The sequence below is a fragment of the Oncorhynchus gorbuscha genome, linkage group LG10 (genome assembly GCF_021184085.1).
Source record: "Oncorhynchus gorbuscha isolate QuinsamMale2020 ecotype Even-year linkage group LG10, OgorEven_v1.0, whole genome shotgun sequence".
Classification (NCBI taxonomy): Eukaryota; Metazoa; Chordata; class Actinopteri; order Salmoniformes; family Salmonidae; genus Oncorhynchus; species Oncorhynchus gorbuscha.
The window spans coordinates 89,359,458-89,386,484 of record NC_060182.1 but is presented as its reverse complement, the minus strand read 5'-3'; the positions used below and the strand labels follow the sequence as shown (position 1 = coordinate 89,386,484).

At 44.7% G+C, this 27,027-nt stretch overlaps 1 protein-coding gene, 1 long non-coding RNA gene and 1 pseudogene across 5 annotated transcripts; 2 read left to right on the top strand and 1 right to left on the bottom strand.

Annotated features, from left to right (window-relative positions):
• Positions 1-338: 338 nt before the first annotated feature.
• Positions 339-21,475, top strand: slc5a6b (solute carrier family 5 member 6). Of its 4 annotated transcripts, none has more exons than XM_046367415.1 (17): positions 339-705; positions 1,473-1,622; positions 3,513-3,537; positions 3,749-3,814; positions 3,910-3,961; positions 4,337-4,404; positions 14,031-14,185; positions 14,347-14,487; positions 14,658-14,787; positions 15,329-15,417; positions 15,564-15,676; positions 18,593-18,663; positions 18,756-18,842; positions 19,036-19,229; positions 19,435-19,541; positions 19,676-19,797; positions 20,342-21,475. In XM_046367415.1, the coding sequence occupies exons 5-17, from the start codon at positions 3,919-3,921 to the stop codon at positions 20,483-20,485; spliced, it is 1,464 nt and encodes a 487-aa protein (XP_046223371.1). In that variant the 5' UTR covers positions 339-705; positions 1,473-1,622; positions 3,513-3,537; positions 3,749-3,814; positions 3,910-3,918; the 3' UTR covers positions 20,486-21,475. The 4 variants fall into 4 exon arrangements, with proteins under 4 accessions (XP_046223371.1, XP_046223370.1, XP_046223367.1 ...); XM_046367414.1 differs by having other exon boundaries at positions 3,074-3,537; XM_046367411.1 differs by having other exon boundaries at positions 3,063-3,537.
• On the top strand, positions 15,683-18,583 carry LOC124046711. The gene is made up of 3 exons (XR_006841053.1): positions 15,683-16,074; positions 16,245-17,937; positions 18,076-18,583. It is a non-coding gene; the product is annotated as an uncharacterized LOC124046711 (long non-coding RNA).
• LOC124046975 overlaps positions 20,916-27,027 on the bottom strand; it is a 58,894-nt pseudogene continuing 52,782 nt past the window's right edge.

The following is a 27,027-nucleotide window of genomic DNA, read 5'->3' as shown; positions in this document are numbered from 1 at the left end:
TGTGGCAGCAGTGTATGAGATTTTGCTACAGAAGATTTATGAGATGTTTTGAGATTTGGTATTGTTTTTTAAATGGTGGCATATAGATGTAGCGTTGGTTTGTGATGCAATTTTCTTATTTTTCCCCCTTAAAAAAATAAAAATTGTATCGCAAATGTGACGTGATTGAAACACACACTGCCGTACAGTAGGTGGCGGCACGCACAAACGAAATGTGACGTGATTGAAACACACACTGCCGTACAGTAGGTGGCGGCACGCACAAACGAAATGTGACGTGATTGAAACACACACTGCCGTACAGTAGGTGGCGGCACGCACAAACGAAATGTGCGAACGTCATGGTACCGAAGAAGAAAAAGAAGTCATCCTCGTGTAGTTTTTGCAGATAATCTTCTTTATTAGCTATAGCTTTACAAACATAGCTTGAGTATCAGAAGCTTGAGACAGGCCTTTGATTTCCACTGATCACCTATGTGGCAATTACCGTCAGATTCAGAGATGATGCCTGGTCTTAAGCAAACCACGTTTTGAGCGCATAACTAAATTAAGCAAACATTGTCACCATGGATGATGCAAGACACCGACAAATAAAAGTGTTGAATTGGAAGTTGGACTCATCTGAACCACACCGTATCCAGGTGAAAACACAGATAATAAGTGTTGAACTGGAAGTGGAACTACTCTGCTCCACACGTTATCCAGGTAAGGGTGTACAGTCAGTGGGTCTATGTCTAATTTGAGCTAAAACCAACTTTAATTAGCATTTGTTTTTATTAAAAAGACAGTAAAAGGAATGGAATTTGTCATTACTGTGACTATTTCATATTTCTAGGTAACAATAGTGACAGTTGTGCATGTTGTCCTACTGTAAGCATCAGGCAATATATGTTTGGATTTCACCAAACTGGTATGCAGGGTAAAGTTCACAGAGTTTGTGCTGTGCTCAGCATGTTATCAGACTTGATCTGTTAACCTGTTACTGCAGTGGGCTAAATCAGGGCTGCACGGTGTTTCTTGGTAGTCTCAAACAAAAATATACAACTCGCACACATGGTTATGAGCGTAAAAAAAGAGGACACTTGTACCATGTCAGATATAAAGTTGAAATGTATTACATTTTGAGTTTGCATTACAATATTACATTTATATATATCACAGAAGCCTGAATTGTAACAAAACCGTTTGACATAGAAACACCTGATTTTCTGCAATAGAAAATAAATAATGTTGATTAATTATGAAAAATATGTATAGTATTCCACCAATGAGGCCACGAGGTCATTTGACTGCAGGAAAGGTCGACAAAGAAGAATGTGTTGTCTATATTTAGATTCATTATTGTTATTTTTAAAGTCATTTTGACAACATTGTCAAAGGTCATTGATAATGTTTTCTCTGTCGCCCCCTTGTTTTAACCTTGAAGGTCAAATGTATTTTCAGTGGGAGTCACGACATGCGCTTTGTCTCAGAATTTCACTCACAGGCACCGAGATATGAAGATGACAAGGGCGATGCAATGGCAGTAATGGAATATCACTTCTGAACTCTTGTGGGGGCAACTTTGCCTGCTTGTCAAGTTGAGTATCTTTTCCAGAAGGATGTCTGGACCTGAAGGAGAGGTATGTGAAAGCTTCTTGCATTGACTGTGTGCTGTATGTCATCTAGATCTATTGTGGCAAACAATAACCTGGTTTATCAGACTCCCTCAAGAAAACAGAACATGGTTTGGGTATCTAGGTACAGTTGAAGTCAGAAGTTTACATACACTTAGGTTGGAGTCATTAAAACTAATTTTTCAACCACTCCACAACTTTCTTGTTAACAAGCTATAGTTTTGGCAAGTCGGTTAGGACATCTTCTTTGTGCATGACACAAGTGATTTTTCCAACAATTGTTTACAGACAGATTATTTAATTGTAATTCACTGTATCACAATTCCAGTGGGTCAGAAGTTTACATACACGAAGTTGCCTTTAAACAGTTTGGAAACGCAAGTTTAAACACCATGGGACCACGCAGCTGTCATACCGCTCAGGAAGGAGACGCGTTCTGTCTCCTAGAGATTAACATAATTTGGTGCGAAAAGTGCAAATCAATCCCAGAACAACAGCAAAGGACCCTGTGAAGATGCTGGACTAAACAGGTACAAAAGTATCTATAACCACAGTAAAACGAGTATTATATCGACAAAACCTGAAAGGCCGCTGAGCAAGGAAGAAGCTACTGCTCCAAAACCGCCATTAAAAAAAGCCAGACTACGGTTTGCAACTGCACGTAGGGACCAAGATCGTACTTTTTGGAGAAATGTCCTCTGGTCTGAAGAAACAACAATAGAACTGTTTGGCCATAATGACCATTGTTATGGTTGGAGGAAAAAGGGGGAGGCTTGCAAGCCAAAGAATACCATCCCAACCATGAAGCACGGGGGTGTCAGCGTCATGTTGTGGGGGTGCTTTGTTGCAGGAGAGACTGGTGCACTTCACAAAATAAATGGCATCAAGAGGTAGGAAAATGATGTGGATATATTGAAGCAACATGAAGCATCAGTCAGGAAGTTAAAGCTTGGTTGCAAATAGGTCCTCCAAATGGACAATGACCCCAAGCATACTTCCAAAGTTGTGGCAAAATGGCTTAAGGACAACAAAACCAAGGTATTGGAGTGACCATCACATTCACCCAAATTATTGTGGGAAGCTTGTGGAAGGCTACCTGAAACGTTTGACCCAAGTTAAACAATTTAAAGACAATGCTACCAAATACTAATTGAGTGAATGTAAACTTCTGACCCACTGGGAATGTGATGTATGAAATAAAAGCTGAAATAAATCATTCTCTCAACTATTATTCTGACATTTCACATTCTTAAAATAAGGTGGTGATCCTAACTGACCTAAGACAGGGAATTTTTACTAGGATTAAATGTCAGGAATTGTGAAAAACTGAGTTCAAATGTGTTTGAATAAGGTGTATGTAAACTTCTGACTTCAACTGTAGGTAGCTACCAATAAAGGCTTCATTACGAGTTAATCAGCAACTCACCCCCCCATATTTAATTCCAGTGTGTCTGAAGTCTGTTCAAGGCTCTTGGGATCTCCTTACGGATGGGTGTGGACACCCTTACGGATGAGCCCCTCCACCTCCATCCCATTCAGCAATAGTAGCCGTATCCTGATTCCTGGCACCAAGATGAATGCTTTGGCACAAATGCACTTCGCCACTATCGACTATGTCATATTTGCCCTTTTGTTGGCGTCGTCCATGGGCATAGGGCTGTACTATGCCCTTTCAGGGGGTCGGCAGCGCACCACTCAGGAGTTCCTGCTGGCGGACCGGAGCATGAGCTGCCTCCCTGTGTCTCTGTCACTAATCGCTACATTTCAATCAGCGGTGGCAATAGTAGGCGTGCCAGCGGAGATCTATACCCATGGCACTCAGTACTGGTTCATAGGCTGTGCTTACATCCTGGGGCTATTCATTCCAGCACACATTTTCATTCCTGTGTTCTACAGGCTGCATCTTACCAGCGCTTATCAGGTGTGTATTCTAGGCTATTCTCTCTGCAAGCTTAGCTCTAGATGGAGAGAAATGTTTGGAATGAGAATATGTAGGCTAATACCAGTTGAAATGTATAGGCCTAGCTGTTAAACTCTGCTAAGTCGTTTCCATAGTTTTGGTTTCTGTCAGGGAAATAAGTGCTGAAAATACTGCTGTGTATATCACTTAGTGAAGGCATTTTTCTTTTCAGTATCTGGAACTGCGGTTCAACAAACCAGTGCGTATATGTGGAACAGTTACCTTCATCTTTCAGACGGTAAGGTCCATACCAGATGCAATATTAAGACCAAAACAAGGAGAAGATTGTTGAATATCAGTTTTTCCTCTGATGACTACTGATATCTCTTGCAGGTCATATATATGGCTGTTTGTGTGTACACTCCAGCCCTAGCACTCAATGCAGGTCAGTAACTCAGGCACTTTTATGCTTTCGGGATTTACAGACAGTGATGAGACTTTATGGGCGGTTTATTGCCGGTTTCCCAGACAAAGATGAAGTAGTACAGGACTAAAACGAATTCTCAATGGACGTTCTCCATTAAAATAGCTTTTAGTACAGGACTACTAGGCTTAATCTATGTCTGGGAAACTGTCCCTACAGGGTCTAAAGCTCTTGGGGGGGGGGGGGGGGGGGGGGGGGTAATAATAATAATGTTTTGGGACGACACCATTTCAGCTCCAGAAATTCTACTGTGTTTTGTGCTGTGAGTAGGTTATTTAGAATTTTGCAACATTTTGGAGTAAAGGTTGCTTAATTTAGTTTCATGCTTCCCTGTAGTTACTGGCTTTGATTTATGGGGAGCAGTGCTGGCCACTGGACTGGTGTGTACACTGTATACAACTCTGGTAAGTTGTTCAGTCATTTTCTCAGTTTGTAATGAAGCTGTTATTACACAATTATTACATAATTAAAAGACTTACACAAAACATTTGCCCATGAAAAGCTTTTTTGTGTAATGTTGACATTATGAAATGTCATTCTGAAGTAAAACTCTTTAAAATGTTTATCACATCAGCCATTATTAGCTTGAAGCCTGTGTGTGGGTCGTTTCAGGAAACTAGACGTTCCTGATGTCACTCATCACTTCTTCATAGGAGAGGCAGTTGAAAGTGAACTTTTTTTCTTTACTTTTGGTGGCCTTAACTTCATGTTGGTTCGCAATCATAATATTGACAAAGTTCCAGTGATACTGTGCATTTTCATCGGCAGGTTTTCTTGTCATGGTCCTTAATTTATAAGCATAATATTTCTCCACACAGATATTATATATGGAATTATCGGGACATATTGTATAAAAATATAATATTGGTTCCAAAATAATATCCTATTGGTGAGCCAAATGCAGAGGGTCTTTTACTTAGTTATAAGGAATTCATATCACTTTACAAGGTCCCTGTAACACCTAAAGATTTTACAATTGTTTTAGATGTGATTCCCTCAGGTGTTTCTTCATTATTCAGGAACGTGTCAAGACCTGACCCTCAGGACATACCGACGATTACCCCTGTTGACTCATCAGTAGGGAAGACCTGACCCTCAGGACATACCGACGATTACCCCTGTTGACTCATCAGTAGGGAAGACCTGACCCTCAGGACATACCGACGATTACCCCTGTTGACTCATCAGTAGGGAAGACCTGACCCTCAGGACATACCGACCCCTGACTACCCCTGTTGACTCATCAGTAGGGAAGACCTGACCCTCAGGACATACCGACGATTACCCCTGTTGACTCATCAGTAGGGAAGACCTGACCCTCAGGACATACCGACGATTACCCCTGTTGATATGTTTTGGAAAAAAGTTAGGATGTTGCCACACACATACCTACTTGTTAACAAAATTAAGGAAGTTTATTTTATTTTTTATTATTCATAAATATGATCCTGCCAACCACTATATGAAGAAAAACTTCAATTCAAATTGTACCTTTAGTAATGACCACCCAGAAACAGCGTTGCATCTTTTTTTAATCAAATCAAATCAATTATTTGTCACATACACATGGTTAGCAGATGCGAGTGTAGCTTTGTATTCATGTAAGGAATCTGTGGCAAGACATCAGTAGATATATAATTGAACACATTTATGAAGATTTTACATTATTATGAAGAGATGTGCTGATTGGATTCTTTACCTACAATAGAAATAAGTTGAAACAATTTTATGATGTTCATTTCATCATCCTTTTGGCCAAATTTCATATTCACAAATGTAAATTTACAAACAAAACACCACATTTCTTACCTTACAAAAAGAAATTGAACTATATTTTAAGACAATTAAATACTCTGCCAACAAAACACTGTTAGAATTATAAATGTGTGTATGTCCCTTAAGGTTCTTGTGTAATGTGATATTGTACCCCCTAGCCCCGCCCCTAGTCCAGCCCCGCCCCTAGTCCAGCCCCGCCCCTAGCCCAATTGTCCTTGGTATATTCTTTATACATCCTTGTGTTTCCCCAGGTACTTTTTGTATTGATTTGTTGTTACTAAAACAATACATATAAATAAATAAATTAGGAAAATAATAATAAGGTTGTTGTCCTTGCACCTAGGGTTGCTCATTTTGGGGAATATTCAGAGGTGGAAACCTCCCGTGAGAATTAACGGGAATATATGGTAATTAATGGAAATATATGCAAATTAATATTAATACCATTTAAATGTAGATGTTTTTTTTTGCATAGGATATATTTAACATATCATATATGTCACGCCTTGGTCATTGTATTTTGTGTTTTTGTTATATGTTTGGGTAGGCCAGGGTGTGACATGGGTTTATATGTTGCGTTTCGTATTGGGTTTGTATTATTTGGGATCGCGGCTGATTAGGGGTGTGGTATAGGCTTGGCTGCCTGAGGCGATTCTCAATTAGAGTCAGGTGCTTATCGTTGTCTCTGATTGGGAACCGTATTTAGGCAGCCTGACTTTCGCTTTGTATTTTGTGGGTGTTTGTTCCTGTCTTTGTGTAGTGTTCACCAGATAGGCTGTAATAGGTTTCACGTTCCGTTTTGTTGTTTTTGTATTTATGAGTTATTTCATGTATCATTCCGTTTTCCTTCATTAAAGTCATGAGTAACCACCACGCTGCATTTCGGTCCGACTCTCTTCTTACAACAGACGAACGCCGTTACAATATAGAGACAAACATAAACCTTTTACCTTATCATAAGTAGACACACTTGCAAATTATTAAATCTTTTCAATAGAAAATAGAAAAAGAAAAAGGATCCGACCAAAGAATGGACCCAGCGACTACAGATGCTAGTAACACTGCCGTCGAGATCCAAGGAGCCATGCTCTGCAGACACGAGCAGGAATTGTCTGCTGCTCGTCATGCCGTGGAGAACCTGGCCGCTCAGGTTTCCGACCTCTCTGGACAGTTCCAGAGTCTTCGTCTCGTGCCACCTGTTACTTCCTGGTCTGCCGAGCCTCTGGAACCTAGGGTTAATAACCCACCTTGTTACTCCGGGCAGCCCACGGAGTGCCGCTCCTTTCTCACCCAGTGTGATATTGTGTTCTCTCTCCAACCCAACACATACTCTAGAGAGAGAGCTCGGGTTGCTTACGTCATATCACTCCTTACTGGCCGGGCTCGAGAGTGGGGCACAGCTATCTGGGAGGCAAGGGCTGATTGTTCTAACAATTACCAGAACTTTAAAGAGGAGATGATTCGGGTTTTTGATCGTTCAGTTTTTGGTAGGGAGGCTTCTAGGGCCCTGGCTTCCCTATGTCAAGGTGATCGATCCATAACGGATTACTCTATAGAGTTTCGCACTCTTGCTGCCTCTAGTGACTGGAACGAGCCGGCGCTGCTCGCTCGTTTTCTGGAGGGACTCCACGCAGAGGTTAAAGATGAGATTCTCTCCCGGGAGGTTCCTTCCAGTGTGGACTCTTTGATTGCTCTCGCCATCCGCATAGAACGACGGGTAGATCTTCGTCACCAAGCTCGTGGAAGAGAGCTCGCGTTAACGGTGTTTCCCGCTCCGCATCGCAACCATCTCCCTCCTCTGGCTCAGAGACTGAGCCCATGCAGCTGGGAGGTATTCGCATCTCGACTAAGGAGAGGGAACGGAGGATCACCAACCGCCTGTGCCTCTATTGCGGACTTGCTGGACATTTTGTCAATTCATGTCCAGTAAAAGCCAGAGCTCATCAGTAAGCGGAGGGCTACTGGTGAGCGCTACTACTCAGGTCTCTCCATCAAGATCCTGTACTACTATGTCGGTCCATCTACGCTGGACCGGTTCGGGTGCTACATGCAGTGCCTTGATAGACTCTGGGGCTGAGGGTTGTTTTATGGACGAAGTATGGGCTCGGAAACATGACATTCCTTTCAGACAGTTAGAGAAGCCTACGCCCATGTTCGCCTTAGATGGTAGTCATCTCCCCAGTATCAGATATGAGACACTACCTTTAACCCTCACAGTATCTGGTAACCACAGTGAGACTATTTCCTTTTTGATTTTTCGTTCACCTTTTACACCTGTTGTTTTGGGGCATCCCTGGCTAGTATGTCATAATCCTTCTATTAATTGGTCTAGTAATTCTATCCTATCCTGGAACGTTTCTTGTCATGTGAAGTGTTTAATGTCTGCTATCCCTCCCGTTTCTTCTGTCCCCACTTCTCAGGAGGAACCTGGCGATTTGACAGGAGTGCCGGAGGAATATCATGATCTGCGCACGGTCTTCAGTCGGTCCAGAGCCAACTCCCTTCCTCCTCACCGGTCGTATGATTGTAGTATGATCTCCTTCCGGGGACCACTCCTCCTCGGGGTAGACTATACTCTCTGTCGGCTCCCGAACGTAAGGCTCTCGAGGATTATTTGTCTGTGTCTCTTGACGCCGGCACCGTAGTGCCTTCTTCCTCCCCTGCCGGGGCGGGGTTTTTTTTTGTTAAGAAGAAGGACGGTACTCTACGCCCCTGCGTGGATTATCGAGGCTGAATGACATAACGGTTAAGAATCGTTATCCGCTTCCCCTTATGTCATCAGCCTTCGAGATTCTGCAGGGAGCCAGGTTCTTTACTAAGTTGGACCTTCGTAACGCTTACCATCTCGTGCGCATCAGAGAGGGGGACGAGTGGAAAACGGCGTTTAACACTCCGTTAGGGCATTTTGAGTACCGGGTTCTGCCGTTTGGTCTCGCCAATGCGCCAGCTGTTTTTCAGGCATTAGTTAATGATGTTCTGAGAGACATGCTGAACATCTTTGTTTTTGTCTACCTTGACGATATCCTGATTTTTTTCCACCGTCACTCGAGATTCATGTTCAGCACGTTCGACGTGTACTCCAGCACCTTTTAGAGAATTGTCTCTACGTGAAGGCTGAGAAGTGCTCTTTTCATGTCTCCTCCGTCACTTTTCTCGGTTCTGTTATTTCCGCTGAAGGCATTCAGATGGATCCCGCTAAGGTCCAAGCTGTCAGTGAGTGGCCCGTTCCAAGGTCACGTGTCGAGTTGCAGCGCTTTCTAGGTTTCGCTAATTTCTATCGGCGTTTCATTCGTAATTTCGGTCAAGTTGCTGCCCCTCTCACAGCTCTTACTTCTGTCAAGACGTGTTTTAGGTCCGGTTCCGCCCAGGGAGCTTTTGATCTTCTCAAAGAACGTTTTACGTCCGCTCCTATCCTCGTTACTCCTGACGTCACTAAACAATTCATTGTCGAGGTTGACGCTTCAGAGGTAGGCGTGGGAGCCATTCTATCCCAGCGCTTCCAGTCTGACGATAAGGTTCATCCTTGCGCTTATTTTTCTCATCGCCTGTCGCCATCGGAATGCAACTATGATGTGGGTAACCGCGAACTGCTCGCCATCCGCTTAGCCCTAGGCGAATGGCGACAGTGGTTGGAGGGGGCGACGTTCCTTTTGTCGTTTGGACAGACCATAAGAACCTTGAGTACATCCGTTCTGCCAAACGACTTAATGCACGTCAAGCTCGTTGGGCGTTGTTTTTCGCTCGTTTCGAGTTTGTGATTTCTTACCGTCCGGGTAGTAAGAACACCAAGCCTGATGCCTTATCCCGTCTCTTTAGTTCTTCTGTGGCTTCTACTGATCCCGAGGGGATTCTTCCTTATGGGCGTGTTGTCGGGTTGACAGTCTGGGGAATTGAAAGACAGGTTAAGCAAGCACTCACGCACACTGCGTCGCCGTGCGCTTGTCCTAGTAACCTTCTTTTCGTTCCTGTTTCTACTCGTCTGGCTGTTCTTCAGTGGGCTCACTCTGCCAAGTTAGCTGGTCATCCCGGCGTTCGAGGTACTCTTGCTTCTATTCGCCAGCGCTTTTGGTGGCCTACTCAGGAGCGTGACACGCGCCGTTTCGTGGCTGCTTGTTCGGACTGCGCGCAGACTAAGTCAGGTAACTCTCCTCCTGCCGGTCGTCTCAGACCGCTTCCCATTCCTTCTCGACCATGGTCTCACATCGCCTTAGACTTCATTACCGGTCTGCCTTTGTCTGCGGGGAAGACTGTGATTCTTACGGTTGTCGATAGGTTCTCTAAGGCGGCACATTTCATTCCCCTCGCTAAGCTTCCTTCCGCTAAGGAGACGGCACAAATCATCATCGAGAATGTGTTCAGAATTCATGGCCTCCCGTTAGACGCCGTTTCAGACAGAGGTCCGCAATTCACGTCACAGTTTTGGAGGGAGTTCTGTCGTTTGATTGGTGCGTCCGTCAGTCTCTCTTCCGGGTTTCATCCCCAGTCTAACGGTCAAGCAGAAAGGGCCAATCAGACGATTGGTCGCATACTACGCAGCCTTTCTTTTAGAAACCCTGCGTCTTGGGCAGAACAGCTCCCCTGGGCAGAATATGCTCACAACTCGCTTCCTTCGTCTGCTACCGGGTTATCTCCGTTTCAGAGTAGTCTGGGTTACCAGCCTCCTCTGTTCTCATCCCAGCTTGCCGAGTCCAGCGTTCCCTCCGCTCAAGCGTTTGTCCAACGTTGTGAGCGCACCTGGAGGAGGGTGAGGTCTGCACTTTGCCGTTACAGGGCACAGACTGTGAGAGCCGCCAATAAACGTGGATTAAGAGTCCTAGGTATTGTTGCGGCCAGAGAGTGTGGCTTTCCACTTGACAGCTTCTCGTAAGTTGACTCCGCGGTTCATTGGTCCGTTCCGTGTCTCCCAGGTCGTCAATCCTGTCGTTGTGCGACCATGCTTCTTCCGCGACATCTTCGTCGCGTCCATCCTGTCTTCCATGTCTCCTGTATCAAGCCCTTTCTTCGCACCCCCGTTCGTCCCCCCCGTCCTTGTCGAGAGCGCACCTATTTACAAGGTACGTAGGATCATGGACATGCGTTCTCGGGGACGGGGTCACCAATACTTAGTGGATTGGGAGGGTTACGGTCCTGAGGAGAGGAGTTGGGTTCCGTCTCGGGACGTGCTGGACCGTTCGCTGATTGATGATTTCCTCCGTTGCCGCCAGGATTCCTCCTCAGTGCGCCAGGAGAGTGGGGGTACTGTCATGTTTTGTCTTATATTGTCTTGTCATTATGCTTTCCCTTCTGTTCGTTTCCCCCTGCTGGTCTTATTAGGTTCGTTCCCTTTTTCTATCCCTCTCTCTCTCCCTCCCTCTCTCTCCTCTCTCTATCGTTCCGTTCCTGCTCCCAGCTGTTCCTCATTCTCCTACTCACTCATTTAGTCTTTCCACACCTGTTCCCTATCTTGTCCTCTGATTAGAGTCCCTATTTCTCCCCTTGTTTTCCGTTTCTGTCCTGTCGGATCCTTGTATATTGTTCGCCGTGCTGTGTCTTTGTCTCGCCCTGTCGTGTCTTGTTTCCCTCAGATGCTGCGTGTGAGCAGGTGTCTGAGTCTGCTACGGTCGGTGCCTTCCCGAGGCAACCTACAGTTTATGGTCGAGTCTCCAGTCTGTCCTCGTCACTACGAGTGGAATTAGTTTTTTATGTTTTGTTTTCTGCTCCAATTTGTCTAGGAGTATTGCCTATTTCCTTTACTGGAATAAAGACTCTGTTTTTGCCAAGTCGCTTTTGGGTCCTCATTCACCTGCATAACAGAACCAGTTGCATACACAGCTCGAGCAAGACATTCATCAGCATTTCTCTGACTACGTTCCTCCATCGAGTAAAAAAAAACTTCTGATTCCAGGAGGACATGATCTGTTGCTATCGATCAGGTGTCTGATTCATCATTTTAACTTCAAATAGAAGTAGAGGGACTTTTGTCAGAGGTTGCTTGTTGTGAGCACTGAGGGAACTTTATGCACTTGGCCAGATGATTCTGCATCTTTGTTGCATTCTTCACATGATTTGGCGCAGTGTTTGCTAATGTACACAGCTTTTCCTTCTATATTGGCTCCAGTGAAATGTCCCCACACATCAGATGGTGCCTTGGCTTTTTCCTGTAAAGATTAGAAAAAATGAGTAATAAAATAAATAGTACAATTCCATGTACTAATAAATAGTTAAGCAGTTAGAGTAAAACAACTCCTTTGTAAGATAAATGTTTTAACATGTAACATGTATGGAAACAAGTGAAATAACACTCCTCAGTTAGCAGGCTCAAGCAAGCTAAAACCCACATGGTAGCAAAAACTAAGGAGCAGAAATGGTTAACAAGTTAGGAATTATTTAAACACACTTTGCTGTTCCATACTATTTACTAGTTAACAAAAAAATAATGTTTGTCATATACGATATATTCACCCCACCCAGTATTGTAATCAAAACTTACCAGAAAGCATGTAGTCCTTGGCTCAGACAGTGTAGTAGTGTGGGCTCAATAGCATCTCATTAGTATGCAAGATCTTGAATCAGCTATACATGTGATGAAAGAATGCACTGTGCATGCAGAGGGTTGCAATTCCATTTAATTGGGATAGTTTAACCAAAATATATAACCACAAGAACTAGAATTGCCTTATGTGTATCCCACAAAAAAGGTTCACTGTTATAAGCTAACTTTTTTGACGAATTTAAGCAAAATTCACAAAATTCCCGGGCTTAATTTCCATTGAAGAATTTCCCGGAAAATTTCAGACCCTTTGCAACCCTACGTGCACCACCACACTGCCAGGTCTCTGACCTCCTCCCTATAGGCTGTCTCATCATTGTTGATGATCAGCTGTTGTGTATAAGCAAACTTAATGAGGGTGTTGGAGTCATGCTTGGCCACGCAGTTGTGGGTGAACAGGGAGTACAGGAGTGGACTAAGCACGCACCCCTGAGGGACCCCAGTGTTGAAGATCAGTGTAGCGGCCCGTCAGGAAGTCCAGGATCCAGTTGAAGAGGGAGGTGTTTAGTCTCAGGGTCCTTAGCTTAGTGATGAGCTTTGTGGGCACTATGGTGTTGAATGCTGAGCTGTAGTCAATGAACAGCATTCTCACATAGGTGTTCCTTTCGTCCAGGTGGGAAAGGCCAGTGTTGAGTGCAATAGAGATTACATAATCTGTGGCTCTGTTGGGGCGGTATGTGAATTGGAGTGGGTCTAGGGTTTCCGGCATGTGTGAGCCATGACCAGCCTTTCAAAGCACTTCATGGCTACTGACGTGAGTGCTACTGGGCGGTAATCATTTAGGGAAGTTACTTACACTTTCTTGGGCACAGGGACTATGGTGGTCTGCTTGAAACATGTTGGTATTCCAGACTCAGAGAGGGAGAAGTTGAACATTTCAGCGAAGACACTTACCAGTTGGTCCGCGCATGCTTTGAGTACACTTCCTGGTAATCTGTCTAGCCCCGCGGCTTTGTGAATGTTGACCTGTTTAAAGGCTATGGAGAGCGTGATCACACAGTTGTCCGGGACAACTGGTGCTCTCATGCATGCTTCAGTGTTGCTTGCCTCAAAGTGAGCATAAAAGACATTTCGCTTGTCTGGTACACTCGCGCCACTGGGCAGCTCACAACTGGGTTTCCCTTTGTAGTTCTTAATATTTTTCAGCCCTACCACATCCGACGAGCGTCAGAGTCCGTGTAGTAGGATTCAGTCCTGTATTGAAGCTTTGCTTGTTTGATGGTTCGTCTGAGGGCATAGCGGGATTTCTTATATACTGACAACTCTCTGAGTTTACCAACGCCCAGAGCGCACTCTGGCACTCCAGATTAAATTTACCAACACACTCGTAGTATAAACCAGCCATTAGTCTTGAAATCTTTGGTTGTTTTGTACATGGCCTCACATCTGAATCCTTAAAGAGATGGGCGGGGCTTAGAGGGTGTGAATGATGCTGAATGGGTGTAGACAACGAAGAAGTCTCCAGTAGGTTTACCAAAACATTCAAGGGCCATTTTCTCAAAAGTGAGGTTACACGTTTATCAACTTTCAAAGCAGAATTACTTTCCCATTGTTCCCTAACTGTAGTGTATGATATATCATTTTCTATTTCAGACTCTCAACTTTTATCCAATGTAAAAGTAAAAACATTACAAATTTTGCCACATAAGACCAAATCGAGACAATCGGTCACATATGATAATAGGCTCTGTGATTGGGTCTCTGTGTTGTGCCTGGTCCTGACAGGGAGGCCTGAAGGCAGTGATCTGGACAGATGTCTTCCAGACCATAGTGATGTTTGCTGGCCAACTAGCGGTCATCGTGGTGGGGGTCCAGCAGACTGGGGGGGTGGCAGAGGTCTGGAGGAAGGTCTCAGAGGGGAACCGCATCTCTGGCATAGAGTGAGTTGGTCTGGTCACTATATTCACGTATTCAAGCGATGACTGGCAACCTAGTTTAAAGTTGGATTTTGAGGACATCTTAAACCCCATGTTCCAATTCCATTGTTCCAGTTCTAATATTCCAATTAGATGTTCCCCCTCTTTACATGTCTGCTCTCCAGCCTGAACCCTGACCCTACGGTGGAGTACACGTTCTGGACCCTGGGGGTGGGGGGAGTCTTCCTGATGTTGTCACTGTATGGGGTCAACCAGGCCCAGGTCCAGAGATACCTCAGTGCCAAGACAGAGCGGGACGCCGTCATGTAAGACCACAGAGATACATCAGTTAGAGATTGACAGATAAGGTGCATGTATTGTGTTCTGTAACTTATTATACTATTACCATTTACTTTATTTTAAGCATGCAAGTTATGTTAGAAAAAGTGTTGTTTTCCTGCTCTGGTGGATTGTGACTCCTCTATGTTTTCTGCAGGTCTTGCTACATGGTGTTTCCCTCCCTACAGTTAGCTCTAGCTCTGAGCTGTGTCATGGGGCTTGTCATGTTTGCACGCTACTGTGGGGAGGACCATTTCCACAATCTAGGTGTCTTATCAAAAAATGAGGTGTGTGTGTTATTTATTATGGTAATCTGGAGTGCATCATTACAGTATTATAGTATTATAGTATTACAGTATTATAGTAATAGTATTACAGTATTATAGTATTATAGTATTACAGTATTATAGTATTACAGTATTATAGTATTACAGTATTATAGTATAACAGTATTATAGTATTACAGTATTATAGTATAATAGTATTATAGTATTATAGTATTACAGTATTACAGTATTATAGTATTATAGCATTACAGTATTATAGTATTATAGTATTACAGTATTATAGTATAACAGTATTATAGTATAACAGTATTATAGTATAACAGTATTACAGTATTATAGTATTATAGTAGGTGGATGAAGTAATATGCCACTTAGCAGTCAGCAGCAGATGCTTTTATCCAAAATGACCTACAGTACAGTGAGTGCATACCTTTGTATTATGTATATGATCACTCAGTGGGAATTGAACCAACAACCCTGGTGTTGCTATTGCCTTACTCTAACCGACAGTACCACCAACCAGTATGTGCTCTCTTCACAGATGGTGTTGTACTTTGTGATGGACATGCTGCAGGGTCTACCTGGCCTGTCTGGACTGTTTATCTCCTGCCTGTTTAGTGCAGCTCTCAGGTATATCAATATTTCTAACACCCTTTTTTCCAACAGATGACAAAAGGCTTTACAGTAAACCCAGCCTAGACATCCAGAACAAGCAGAAGCACAGTGACAGAGGGGTGGTTTGGTGTTGTGACTGAGTTTCATGTCTGTGTCCACAGCACCATCTCATCAGCCTTTAACTCTCTGGCTACAGTGACCATGGAGGATCTGATCAAACCACACTGCCCCTCCATGACAGAGGCCAGGGCCACCCTGCTCTCCAAGGGACTGGGTACGTTGAGATATCCTGGGCCCTGTCCATAGCCCCTACCCTCTAGGTCCATAGCCCCTAACATCTAGGTCCATAGCCCCTACCCTCTAGGTCCATAGCCCCTACCCTCTAGGTCCATAGCCCCTACCCTCTAGGTCCATAGCCCCTACCCTCTAGGTCCATAGCCCCTACCCTCTAGGTCCATAGCCCCTACCCTCTAGGTCCATAGCCCCTACCCTCTAGGTCCATAGCCCCTAACATCTAGGTCCATAGCCCCTACCCTCTAGGTCCATAGCCCCTAACCTCTAGGTCCATAGCCCCTACCCTCTAGGTCCATAGCCCCTACCCTCTAGGTCCATAGCCCCTACCCTCTAGGTCCATAGCCCCTACCCTCTAGGTCCATAGCCCCTACCCTCTAGGTCCATAGCCCCTACCCTCTAGGTCCATAGCCCCTACCATCTAGGTCCATAGCCCCTACCCTCCATAGCCCCTACCCTCTAGGTCCATAGCCCCTACCCTCTAGGTCCATAGCCCCTACCCTCTAGGTCCATAGCCCCTACCTTCTAGGTCCATAGCCCCTACCTTCTAGGTCCATAGCCCCTACCCTCTAGGTCCATAGCCCCTACCTTCTAGGTCCATAGCCCCTATCCTCTAGGTCCTAGCTCCTACACTCTAGGTCCATAGCCCCTACCCCCTACCCTCTAGCCCTTACCTTCTAGGTCCTACCCTCTATCCTCTACATCCTAGCCCCTACCCTCTAGGTCCATAGCCCTTACCCTCTAGGTCCATAGACCCAACCCTCTAGGCCCATAGCCCCTACCCTCTAGGTCCATAGCCCCTACCCTCTAGGTCCATAGCCCCTACCCTCTAGGTCCATAGCCCCTAACCTCTAGGTCCATAGCCCCTACCCTCTAGGTCCATAGCCCCTACCCTCTAGGTCCATAGCCCCTACCCTCTAGATCCATAGCCCCTACCCTCTAGGTCCATAGCCCCTACCCTCTAGGTCCATAGCCCCTACCCTCTAGGTCCTAGCTCCTACACTCTAGGTCCATAGCCCCTACCCCCTACCCTCTAGCCCTTACCTTCTAGGCCCTCCCCTCTATCCTCTAGGTCCATAGCCCTTACCCTCTAGGTCCATAGACCCAACCCTCTAGGCCCATAGCCCCTACTCTCTAGGTCCATAGCCCCTACCCTCTAGGTCCATAGCCCCTAACCTCTAGATCCATAGCCCCTAACCTCTAGGTCCATAGCCCCTACCCTCTAGGTCCATAGCCCCTAACCTCTAGGTCCATAGCCCCTACCCTCTAGGTCCATAGCCCCTACCCTCTAGGTCCATAGCCCCTACCCTCTAGGTCCATAGCCCCTACCCTCTAGGTCCATAGCCCCTACCCTCTAGGTCCATAGATCCTACCCTCTAGGTCCATAGCCCCTACCCTCTAGGTCCATAGCCCCTACCCTCTAGGTCCATAGCCCCTAACCTCTAGGTCCATAGCCCCTAACCTCTAGGTCCATAGCCCCTACCCTCTAGGTCCATAGCCCCTAACCTCTAGGTCCATAGCCCCTAACCTCTAGGTCCATAGCCCTAACCTCTAGGTCCATAGCCCCTAACCTCTAGGTCCATAGCCCCTAACCTCTAGGTCCATAGCCCCTAACCTCTAGGTCCATAGCCCCTACCCTCTAGGTCCATAGCCCCTACCCTCTAGGTCCATAGCCCCTTCCCTCTAGGTCCATAGCCCCTACCCTCTAGGTCCATAGCCCCTACCCTCTAGGTCCATAGCCCCTACCCTCTAGGTCCATAGCCCCTAACCTCTAGGTCCATAGCCCCTACCCTCTAGGTCCATAGATCCTACCCTCTAGGTCCATAGCCCCTACACTCTAGGTCCATAGCCCCTACCCTCTAGGTCCATAGATCCTACCCTCTAGGTCCATAGATCCTACCCTCTAGGTCCATAGCCCCTAACCTCTAGGTCCATAGCCCCTACCCTCTAGGTCCATAGATCCTACCCTCTAGGTCCATAGCCCCTACCCTCTAGGTCCATAGATCCTACCCTCTAGGTCCATAGATCCTACCCTCTAGGTCCATAGCCCCTAACCTCTAGGTCCATAGCCCCTCCAGGTCCATAGCCCCTCTAGGTCCATAGCCCCTACCCTCTAGGTCCATAGCCCCTACCCTCTAGGTCCATAGCCCCTACCCTCTAGGTCCATAGCCCCTAACCTCTAGGTCCATAGCCCCTAACCTCTAGGTCCATAGCCCCTAACCTCTAGGTCCATAGCCCCTCTAGGTCCATAGCCCCTCTAGGTCCATAGCCCCTCTAGGTCCATAGCCCCTCTAGGTCCATAGCCCCTCTAGGTCCATAGCCCCTCTAGGTCCATAGCCCCTACCCTCTAGGTCCATAGCCCCTATACCATAGCCCCTCTAGGTCCATAGCCCCTCTAGGTCCATAGCCCCTACCCTCTAGGTCCATAGCCCCTAACCTCTAGGTCCATAGCCCCTAACCTCTAGGTCCATAGCCCCTACCCTCTAGGTCCATAGCCCCTCTAGGTCCATAGCCCCTCTAGGTCCATAGCCCCTACCCTCTAGGTCCATAGCCCCTACCCTCTAGGTCCATAGCCCCTACCCTCTAGGTCCATAGCCCCTACCCTCTAGGTCCTAGGCACTTCATGTCGATCAGTTCAAGTGCCTAGTGGGTAGTGGTTGTATAGATCCAATTAAGTGTATTGGGAGTAGGGGTCAGAGGTTGAGTAGATCAGATTCAGTCTCGGGGTTAGGCCCTAAAGGTTGTTTCTGTACGGGCCCTGCTTACTGTTGAGTGCATCTTTTAACTTATTTTAAGTTTTACATAATGCCTTTCTCACTTTACCTGTGAGAGCATGCTTCCTAACACGATACAGCACTCATCTCATTCTAAAGAGTAACATGTTCCGTTTCTGATCCAGCATGTTCATATGGACTGCTGTGTCTGGCCATGGCCTATCTCACCCACTTGATGAGTGATTCCGTTTTGCAGGTAAGCATCTGCCTAGTCCCTATGCGGATTTAAGTTTCAAATAGGTTCAAATAAAAAATATTCTGACATGTTTGTGTTTATTTCAATTCAAGACTGCTTTCAAAATATTTGGAATGGTTGGTGGTCCTCTTCTGGGCGTCTTCTCTCTCGGGTTGTTCTGTCCTTGGGCGAACTCTACCGTAAGTACTGATGTGTTAATGTGATCCCTGCTGGAATCAAACCTACTGTCACACTCTTACCAACTGAACCACACAGGACCCAGTAGAAAGCATCACTTTGCCTCTGCTAGGCCGGGTTACTGTAAAACCACTCAGTGAACACTGCTGGTGTCAAAAAGGCTTAATAAATACATTTGATGTACTGTTTCTCCAGGGTGCCCTGGTAGGGTTGGGGTCAGGCCTGGCGATGGCCTTCTGGGTGGGCATCGGGAGCATCGTAACCAGTACCTCTGGGGGTCTTGCTGCTGTGTCTCAGTTCAACTGTACTGCTGTACAACTCTCAGGGAACATCACCACAGCCATGGGGACAGCACTCATCAGTACTGCAATGCCCACCGTTACACATAGGTATGAAACAAAGATCAACAGAATCAATACCGTAACTATTAATCCATCGTAACGGAAATGTGTATTTTTGTGGTCTGTTTGTAATTTAATTCCCAAACTCCCCGGAGATCAATCAGAAAGTATTTAACTTAGTTTACTCATAGATGCAAATTTTGTGAATACAATTAGTGATTTTTATAATAACTGTTTTTCCATTTTTCTTTAGCCGACCAATGGGTCTGCAGAGGTTCTACTCCTTGTCCTTCATGTGGTACAGCGCTCTCAACTCCTTCACTGTGGTGATCACAGGGTTGGTTGTTAGCTTTCTCACAGGTACAGATTCATTAACATTTGTCATTTAGCATTCCAGAGCAAAACATGCATTCAGATCGCTCAAACTTCCACAGATTATCCTACAGGAAGAAGTCAAGTTAATCTAATTGGTTTGCTTTTATCTTTCATTTAAGGACCAATGAAAGCGGAGGAGGTGACCCCAGGCACTCTGTATCCCCTGTTGGGCAACATGCTGTTCTTCGTACCAGATAAACTCAAACAGATGCTGTGCTGCGTCACCCCACTGGGGCATGGGGTAAGACAACAGAGCACACTCACAGTTCATGATTGTATTCGTTAGTGCAAACCATAGCAAAACATTTTGCAACAAAAATATGCATTTATTATTGGACACGGTCAGGTAGTCTCCAGGGCTGCATTCAGCAGGGCACAACGTTCGGAAATAAATATGTTATGTAGAACAAACATGTCTCTCTTAAATGTAGAACAAGGAATCAGTTCCATGCAGGACATTTCTGTCGGCAACGTTCCACAATGTTTTCTTCCTGAGCTGATGCGTTCCTATAACACAGCACTAAAGGGGGCCCTGTCCACATACTCAGGATGGAATTCAATCATTCATTGCCGATAGTAAGATTCCCACAATGCACTTTCAGGAAGTGTGTAAAACAGTTAATAAATAACACACCTTTGAAAGTGCATTGTGGGAAAACCCACCTTCTTCAATGATTGAATGACTAGCAACACTGTGTGTGAGGGTCCTTTTAACAAAGCTATGTGCTATCGTATCAAGGTTACAAAACATTGTCTATTATCTTAAGTTTTTTTTTTTTGTGTAGCCAGCCATCCAAGAATGTCCACCTGCTCAACACGAGAGAAATGGTCAGGCCGTCTACACAGAGGAGGGCTTGTTAGAAGAGGAGAGGCAAAGCTTTCTTCTAACCTCCCACACACCTGTTGTGGAACATGAGACAGCTCTGTGATGGCTCACGTTATATCACGGTCCTCTGGGCAGTGAAATGGGCCACACACTGTATCATGTCAGAGTGTTTTTCACAGAGGTTCTGTTCTGAGGAGATGGTGCTCTGAGAGGAGAAGTGTTGTTGGGAGGTATTGTGCTCTGCTATGGCTGACCCTGTAAAACAACACATTTCACTGCACCTATCCGGTGTATGAACATATTTCTCTGTAATCCAAGTGACTGTGGATTAAAAATGCACTGATACTGTACATGTCTGGCGTGCATGACGCCTGAACAAGACCAAAGAAACCTACAGTATTACTCAAATCAACGATAAACCCAAGACCATGTTAATGTATATTTCCAGAGACTATCAGATTTGAATGGACCATTTGTTTTGCTGCAAGGTATAAAACGATGATCACGATCGTCGTATTGAGGAGACCAAAGCGCAGCGTGAATACATAATTTTAATGAATGACGAAAAAAAAAAGTACACTAAAGAAAATAACAAAACTAATGTGACCGCGATCGAAACTGAGTGCTAACATGCAACATCACATAGACAATAACCACAATACAAAACAGGCTACCTAAATATGGTTTCCAATCAGAGACAACGACAAACACCTGCCACTGATTGAGAACCATATCAGGCCAAAACACAGAAATAGACAAACTAGACATACAACATAGAATGCCCACTCATATCACACCCTGACCAAACAAAACATAGAAACAAGCAAATCATGGTCAGTGTGACAAACGAAGACATAACTCCTGAGGAAACACAGTACTGCTGCTGGTTATCGCTGTGCGCCCAGTCAATGAGAAAATAGCTTTCTGTTATTTGTGGAACCGAGTACTTGTTCTTTCAATAATGTGTTCCAGTGGGCGACTTTGTCATGTTGGTCTGGTGTGTCTAAGTAGGTATGGCAACAAAATATGTTCAAACGATACTTGAGACATTTTCAGTGTTTTGAAAATGAGAAAATAAACAGTTTTAAAAGTATTTCAGGTTTCACAGTCCTTACTTTGAAACAGTCTTTATTTGGTAATGAGTTCACTGCTGTAGTGTAAACAGTGTAAACAGTTGGTATTGAGTTTGTTCATTCATTAGGTTGGCAGAGGAGGGCAGTGCCCCTGAAGACCCAGTGAGTAGGACACTTCAAGGTGGGTAGAGACACGGATGTGATGAAGTTGGTAGAGATGCCTGAGGAGGAGAGGAAGCCTGCCCGCTTGAAGGTACGGTACAGGGGACAGTCATAGAACTGGAGGTCCCCAGGAGACTCTGTAGTAGGCACGGCCACAGCATCCTCCGAGACCTGGCCAACCAAAGGCAACAGGGATGTGATATGAGCTCTCTCAATAAAAACAGGAAGACAGTCCAGGACAAATATGTGAACAATGTTACATCCACTGTATGAAGAACGGTGGGTAAGACGCTGAAGTGATATTCAGTGGATTGGATGGTTAAATGAGAAGGTGAGCCCTCTACCTGGCAGGGTAGGAAGTGTATCTCAGGCACAGGGCAGTGTTTGATGTTGTGCTGAAGCTCCTGCAGGGTGTGGGAGACAGGGTCCCAGCTGGCTCCGTCAAGGTACAGCCCATACACCAACACGCCCTCATCTGGTGGAGCTGGGCCCTGGGAGAAAGATGGTGTAACAATTCACACCGTGGATCTAACGTATAATGTTAGAGGGATAGTTCACCCAGATTACAATGTCAGATGGTTCCTGACCCTGGAAATAGCAGCAGACCATCTGATTAATATAGTCTTTTGGGTGCGCTGTCCCTTTAATTGCTACCAACTGTTTCTAGATTGGTATTACTAAGTTATATACCCAGGGAAACTTTTAGCTAGTGTAGTTACCTCAAAAAGGAGTTTAGTTTTGTCTGCCACTTTGCTCCAGTTGCTGGAGCTCTCATCCACGGGTTGAACACGATAGGTGAAAGACAGAGAGTCTACAGACACGTTCTTCTGTCGAGCACTGTTCTGGAGAACAGCTGTCAGAAAACCTACAGGGAAGATTCATGAACTATATCAATCAAAACGCCTCTTTCAGAATATTACAGAAATTGGTATATTATTTTGAATTTCGAAACTCATTTGTTAGGGCGATACAATTGTAAGCCAAAGACAAATTTCCCTTTCACTAAAGATTGATAATAAAGTTTTGAACTTCAAGCAGTGTCTCTCTTATGGCTGTTATTTTAGGTATTTTTATTCTGGCTGTTATGTACAGTACCTTGTGGAAAGAAGAACCCAGAGAGCCAGTAGGAGCGAGGCTTCCTGTTCTTGAGGCTCTGCTGCAGGTCAGTCTTAGGTGGACGGTTCAGAGAGTAGACTCCTCCACTAATAATAGGTATCCTGAATACATAGAGGGTATATACACGGAATATTAGGGGATAGGAACATAAGTAACTTATATATTTTTTCCATTCACCATGAATATACAATACTGTATTCAAAAGAAAATGAAGATGCCCATGACATAATCATGAAGGTTCATATTGATTAAAGTTTAAACAATACAAGCTTTTAGTATATGTATGTCAACTTAATGTTTTCTACTTTTCTATAAGGTTGATCTTGATGTTGTCTGCCCAGGCTCTGAAGAACCACACTCTCTGTTCCAGGTCCTGGATCCAAGAACCCAGAGCCATGCACGACTCGTACGAGCAGTGCTACCAAGGCAACAACAAAAGACAGACAGATTACTTCTTGTCCAAGTTGAATCAATTGCTTTGTTTATTTAGACTCTAGAGGATAATGACACCTTGGGCTTGGAGGAACATTTCAAAATGTCAAAACTGACGAGAAGCATGGAATTGTGTTAAAACATCAGGGTAGATTGTGTGCAGTGAGAGCTGAGCTGTGAAGAGTGTTTATTTCAGGGTTGAGCAAACTAGAGCCCATTCAATGCAGCCCGCGGGAGGTTTGAGTAAAAATAAGAAGGAAACGGAGGGCCTGTAAAAAACATCTGTGCGGCCCTCCATTGAATTTCAAAATCCTGATGTGGCCCTTAAGCCAAAAAGTTTGCCCATCCCTGGTTTACTAATATACTGTACCTTACAGTCTGATGTGAGCAGGGCAGTGTAGACCTACCTTCCAGTCTGATGGTACGATCATAGTGAGCAGGGCAGTGTAGACCTACCTTCCAGTCTGATGGTACTATCATGGTGAGCAGGGCAGTGTAGACCTACCTTCCAGTCTGATGGTACTATCATGGTGAGCAGGGCAGTGTAGACCTCCTCCAGAGCCTCACTCATCAGCACCTCTCCTCTGATGGAGGCAGAGAAGGAAAGGAGGCTGGAGCGCACCACACAGAGGAGGTAGTTAAACCGGTCAATCTCCTGTCGCAGGATCACCAGCAGGGCAGAGGAGGCCGAGGCTGTGCATCTCTCACCTTCAGAGTACATACACGGATGCATACAGACACACAACGCGGCTTTCAGTAAGAACTATGAGCAAAGATGGACACAGATAGATATATAGAATCTCTCAATGTCCCTCTCACCAACTCTCACTCTCACAGGAGTCAAAATAAGAAAAGGTATAACCTGTGAACAATGATTTCCTTTTCAGACAATACATTTATTCTAATCTATTCGTAGCCCTTTACACTTGTACCCATATACAGGTTGATATAAATGGCTGATAAGTGACTAAATTGGAACGCAGTGGCTGTACAGTAACATGCTATAAATGACGTCAGAACTCTGGCTCTGCACTTCACAGCTCTGTATGGGTTTTGACTGACAGACGTTTTGAACTTGAGCACCACACGTGACTAGAAGTTGCCCCCATCCCTCCAGCTAATTGGGTAACTTTTTACGTGCACTTCACATTTCCAAATCATTAAACTCAGGGATGCAGGGTTGTGTTCGAAACAAAACAACTACAAGTGTGCTTGCTCTCGCTCCTCAATGGCTTTGAGTTATAAAAGTGCATTGAAATGACTTAGGAACCGTGCACACTTTGAGAGGTTATTGGCCACTTGTAGACCAGTTAGCCCTCTCACTCAAGCCCTTGTCATTACCCCACATTTTCTAGGAATATTGTTACTGAATATATCCAGAGTATTTTCTGATTTCGTAAACAAGTGTGGTGAAAAGTAACAGTAAATGTAAAATGCACATAAAATCAACAGTGTAATGTTTGGATTCAGTCTTGTGTCAGGTGAACTGTTGTGTCCTCAACTTTGGTCTAATCATTTCCCCATAATATCCAAACTGTTCCCTTTCAATTGTTACCATGTTTATGCAGTTCATGTTTCTTTTGTAATCCCTATCCCAACAAGTGTAAAGGGTTGCGTATGTAAGTTACCCTGGTCAGAGGAAGATGATTCCACAAAGTTGACTTTGGCGATGATGTCTCTGAGGAATAGTGTTTTCTCTGTGACACGATCAACCTCCACTGTCTCTGGTAGTTTCTTCAGGATGTTCACGGCCATCCTCAGAACTACGCTATCTTGGCACTGTCTGTCTCTGCTCCACACAAACAAACAAGAAGAATTCAGCATTTCATTAACATTCTTTGCACTATATAACATAGCCGTTTTTCTAATTCACGTGCCGAACTGAACCATATTGTGCTGCCTTGGATATTTTATGTTCACCTTGTCCTTTCCAGCACACTGTAGTGGATGCTTAACCATGCCAGCTGTGTACAGCTCCGCTTGCCTCAGTATTGCCAAAAGGATATAAGTAATACCTCTATTGGTGGGTTATATTTCCCCTGGGAGACCCACCTGACCAGCAGGCTGCTATCAGAGAGCCTGGGCTGCAGGTTGACGATGGTGTGCAGCAGCTGCTGGGTCTGGTTCTGCAGTATCACTGTCTCTGCACTGCTGTCGATGCCAAACACCTCTGCCAGGTCCTTGTCGGGCATGTTCTCTATGTAGGCTCTACACTGGGGCCAGCTGGCGTCTTTAGGGAAGGGAGGGTAGCCCTGCCAAGAGAAATACAATATAATGCTCTGAATGAAGACAGAGAGAATAACAGAAACATACCATTTTGCTTTAGGGTTATATTTCATTATGTCATATACAGTGCCTTCAAAGTATTCATACCCCTTCACTTATTCCATTTTTTGTTGTGTTACAGCCTGAATTCAAAATGGATAAACTATGTTTTTACACACCCATCTACACACATTACCCCCATAATGACAATGTGAAAACATGTTTTTAGAAATGTTTGCAAATGTATTGAAAATGAAAGCACCTTTGGCAGTGATTACAGCTGTGAGTCTTTCTGGGTAAGTCTCTAAGAACTTTCCACACCTGAATTGTACAATATTTGCCCATTATTCTTTTTAAAATTCTTCAGGCTCTGTCAAGTTGATTGTTGATCATTGCTAGACAGATATTTTCAAGTCTTGCCATAGATTTTCAATACGATTTAAGGCAAAACTGTAACTAGGCCACTCAGCAACATTCAATGTCGTCTTGGTAAGCAACCAGTGTAGATTTGGCCTTGTGTTTCAGGTTATTGTCCTCCTGAAAGGTGAATTTGTCTCCCAGTGTCTGTTGGAAAGCCGAATGAACCAGGGTTTCCTTTAGGATTTTGCCTGTGCTTATAGCTGTATTCCTTTTATTTTTATCCTTAATAAAAAACCTAGTCCTTGCCAATGACAAGCATACCCATAACGTGATGCAGCCACCACCGTGCTTGAAAATATGAGGAGTGGTACTCAGTGATGTGTTGTGTTTGCCCCAAACATAACGCTTTGTATTCAGCACAAAAGTTCATTCTTTGCCACTGTCACACCTTGGTCTTAGTATTTTGTGTTTTCGTTATTTATTTGGTCAGGCCAGGGTGTGACATGGGTTTATTTTGTGGTGTGTTTTTGTATTGGGGTTTAGTAGGTATTGGGATTGTGGTTGAGTAGGGTTGTCTAGCATAGTCTATGGCTGCCTGAGGCGGTTCTCAATCAGAGTCAGGTGATTCTCGTTGTCTCTGATCGGGAACCATATTTAGGTAGCCTGGGTTTCACTGTGTGTTTGTGGGTGATTGTTCCTGTCTTTGTGTTTGCACCAGATAGGGCTGTTTCAGTTTTCATTATTTCATTTCGTTATTTTTGTAGTTTCTGTATGTATAGTTTTTCCTTCATTAAAATATCATGAATCATCATCACGCTGCATTTTGGTCCGATCCTTGTTCTACCTCTTCGTCAGAGGAGGAGATAGAAGAGAGCCGTTACAGCCACCTTTTTTGCAGTATTACTTAAGTGTCTTGTTGCAAAAAGGATGCATGTTTTAGAATATTTTATTCTGTACAGGCTTCCTTCTTTTCACTGTTATTTAGGTTAGTATTGTGGAGTAATTACAATGTTGATTCATCCTTAGTCTTCTCATATCACAACCATTAAACTCTAACTGTTTTAAAACCACGTGTGGCCTCGTGGTGAAATCCCTGAGCAGTTTCCTTCCTCTCCGGCAACTGAGTTACGAAGGACACTTGTATCTTTGTAACGACTGTGTGTATCGATACACCGTCCAAAGCCTAATTAGTAACTTCACCATGCTCAAAGGGATACTCAGTCTGCTTTTTTTTTTT

What these genes read in the sequence shown, in the direction of transcription:
- slc5a6b (XM_046367414.1), top strand. Translation starts at nt 3,127, where the DNA reads ATGAGCCCCTCCACCTCCATCCCATTCAGCAATAGTAGCCGTATCCTG. An exon ending in GGTTGTTAGCTTTCTCACAG is followed by an intron (nt 19,542 to 19,675) that starts GTACAGATTCAT and finishes CTTTCATTTAAG; the next exon opens with GACCAATGAAAGCGGAGGAG. An exon ending in TCACCCCACTGGGGCATGGG is followed by an intron (nt 19,798 to 20,341) that starts GTAAGACAACAG and finishes TTTTTTGTGTAG; the next exon opens with CCAGCCATCCAAGAATGTCC.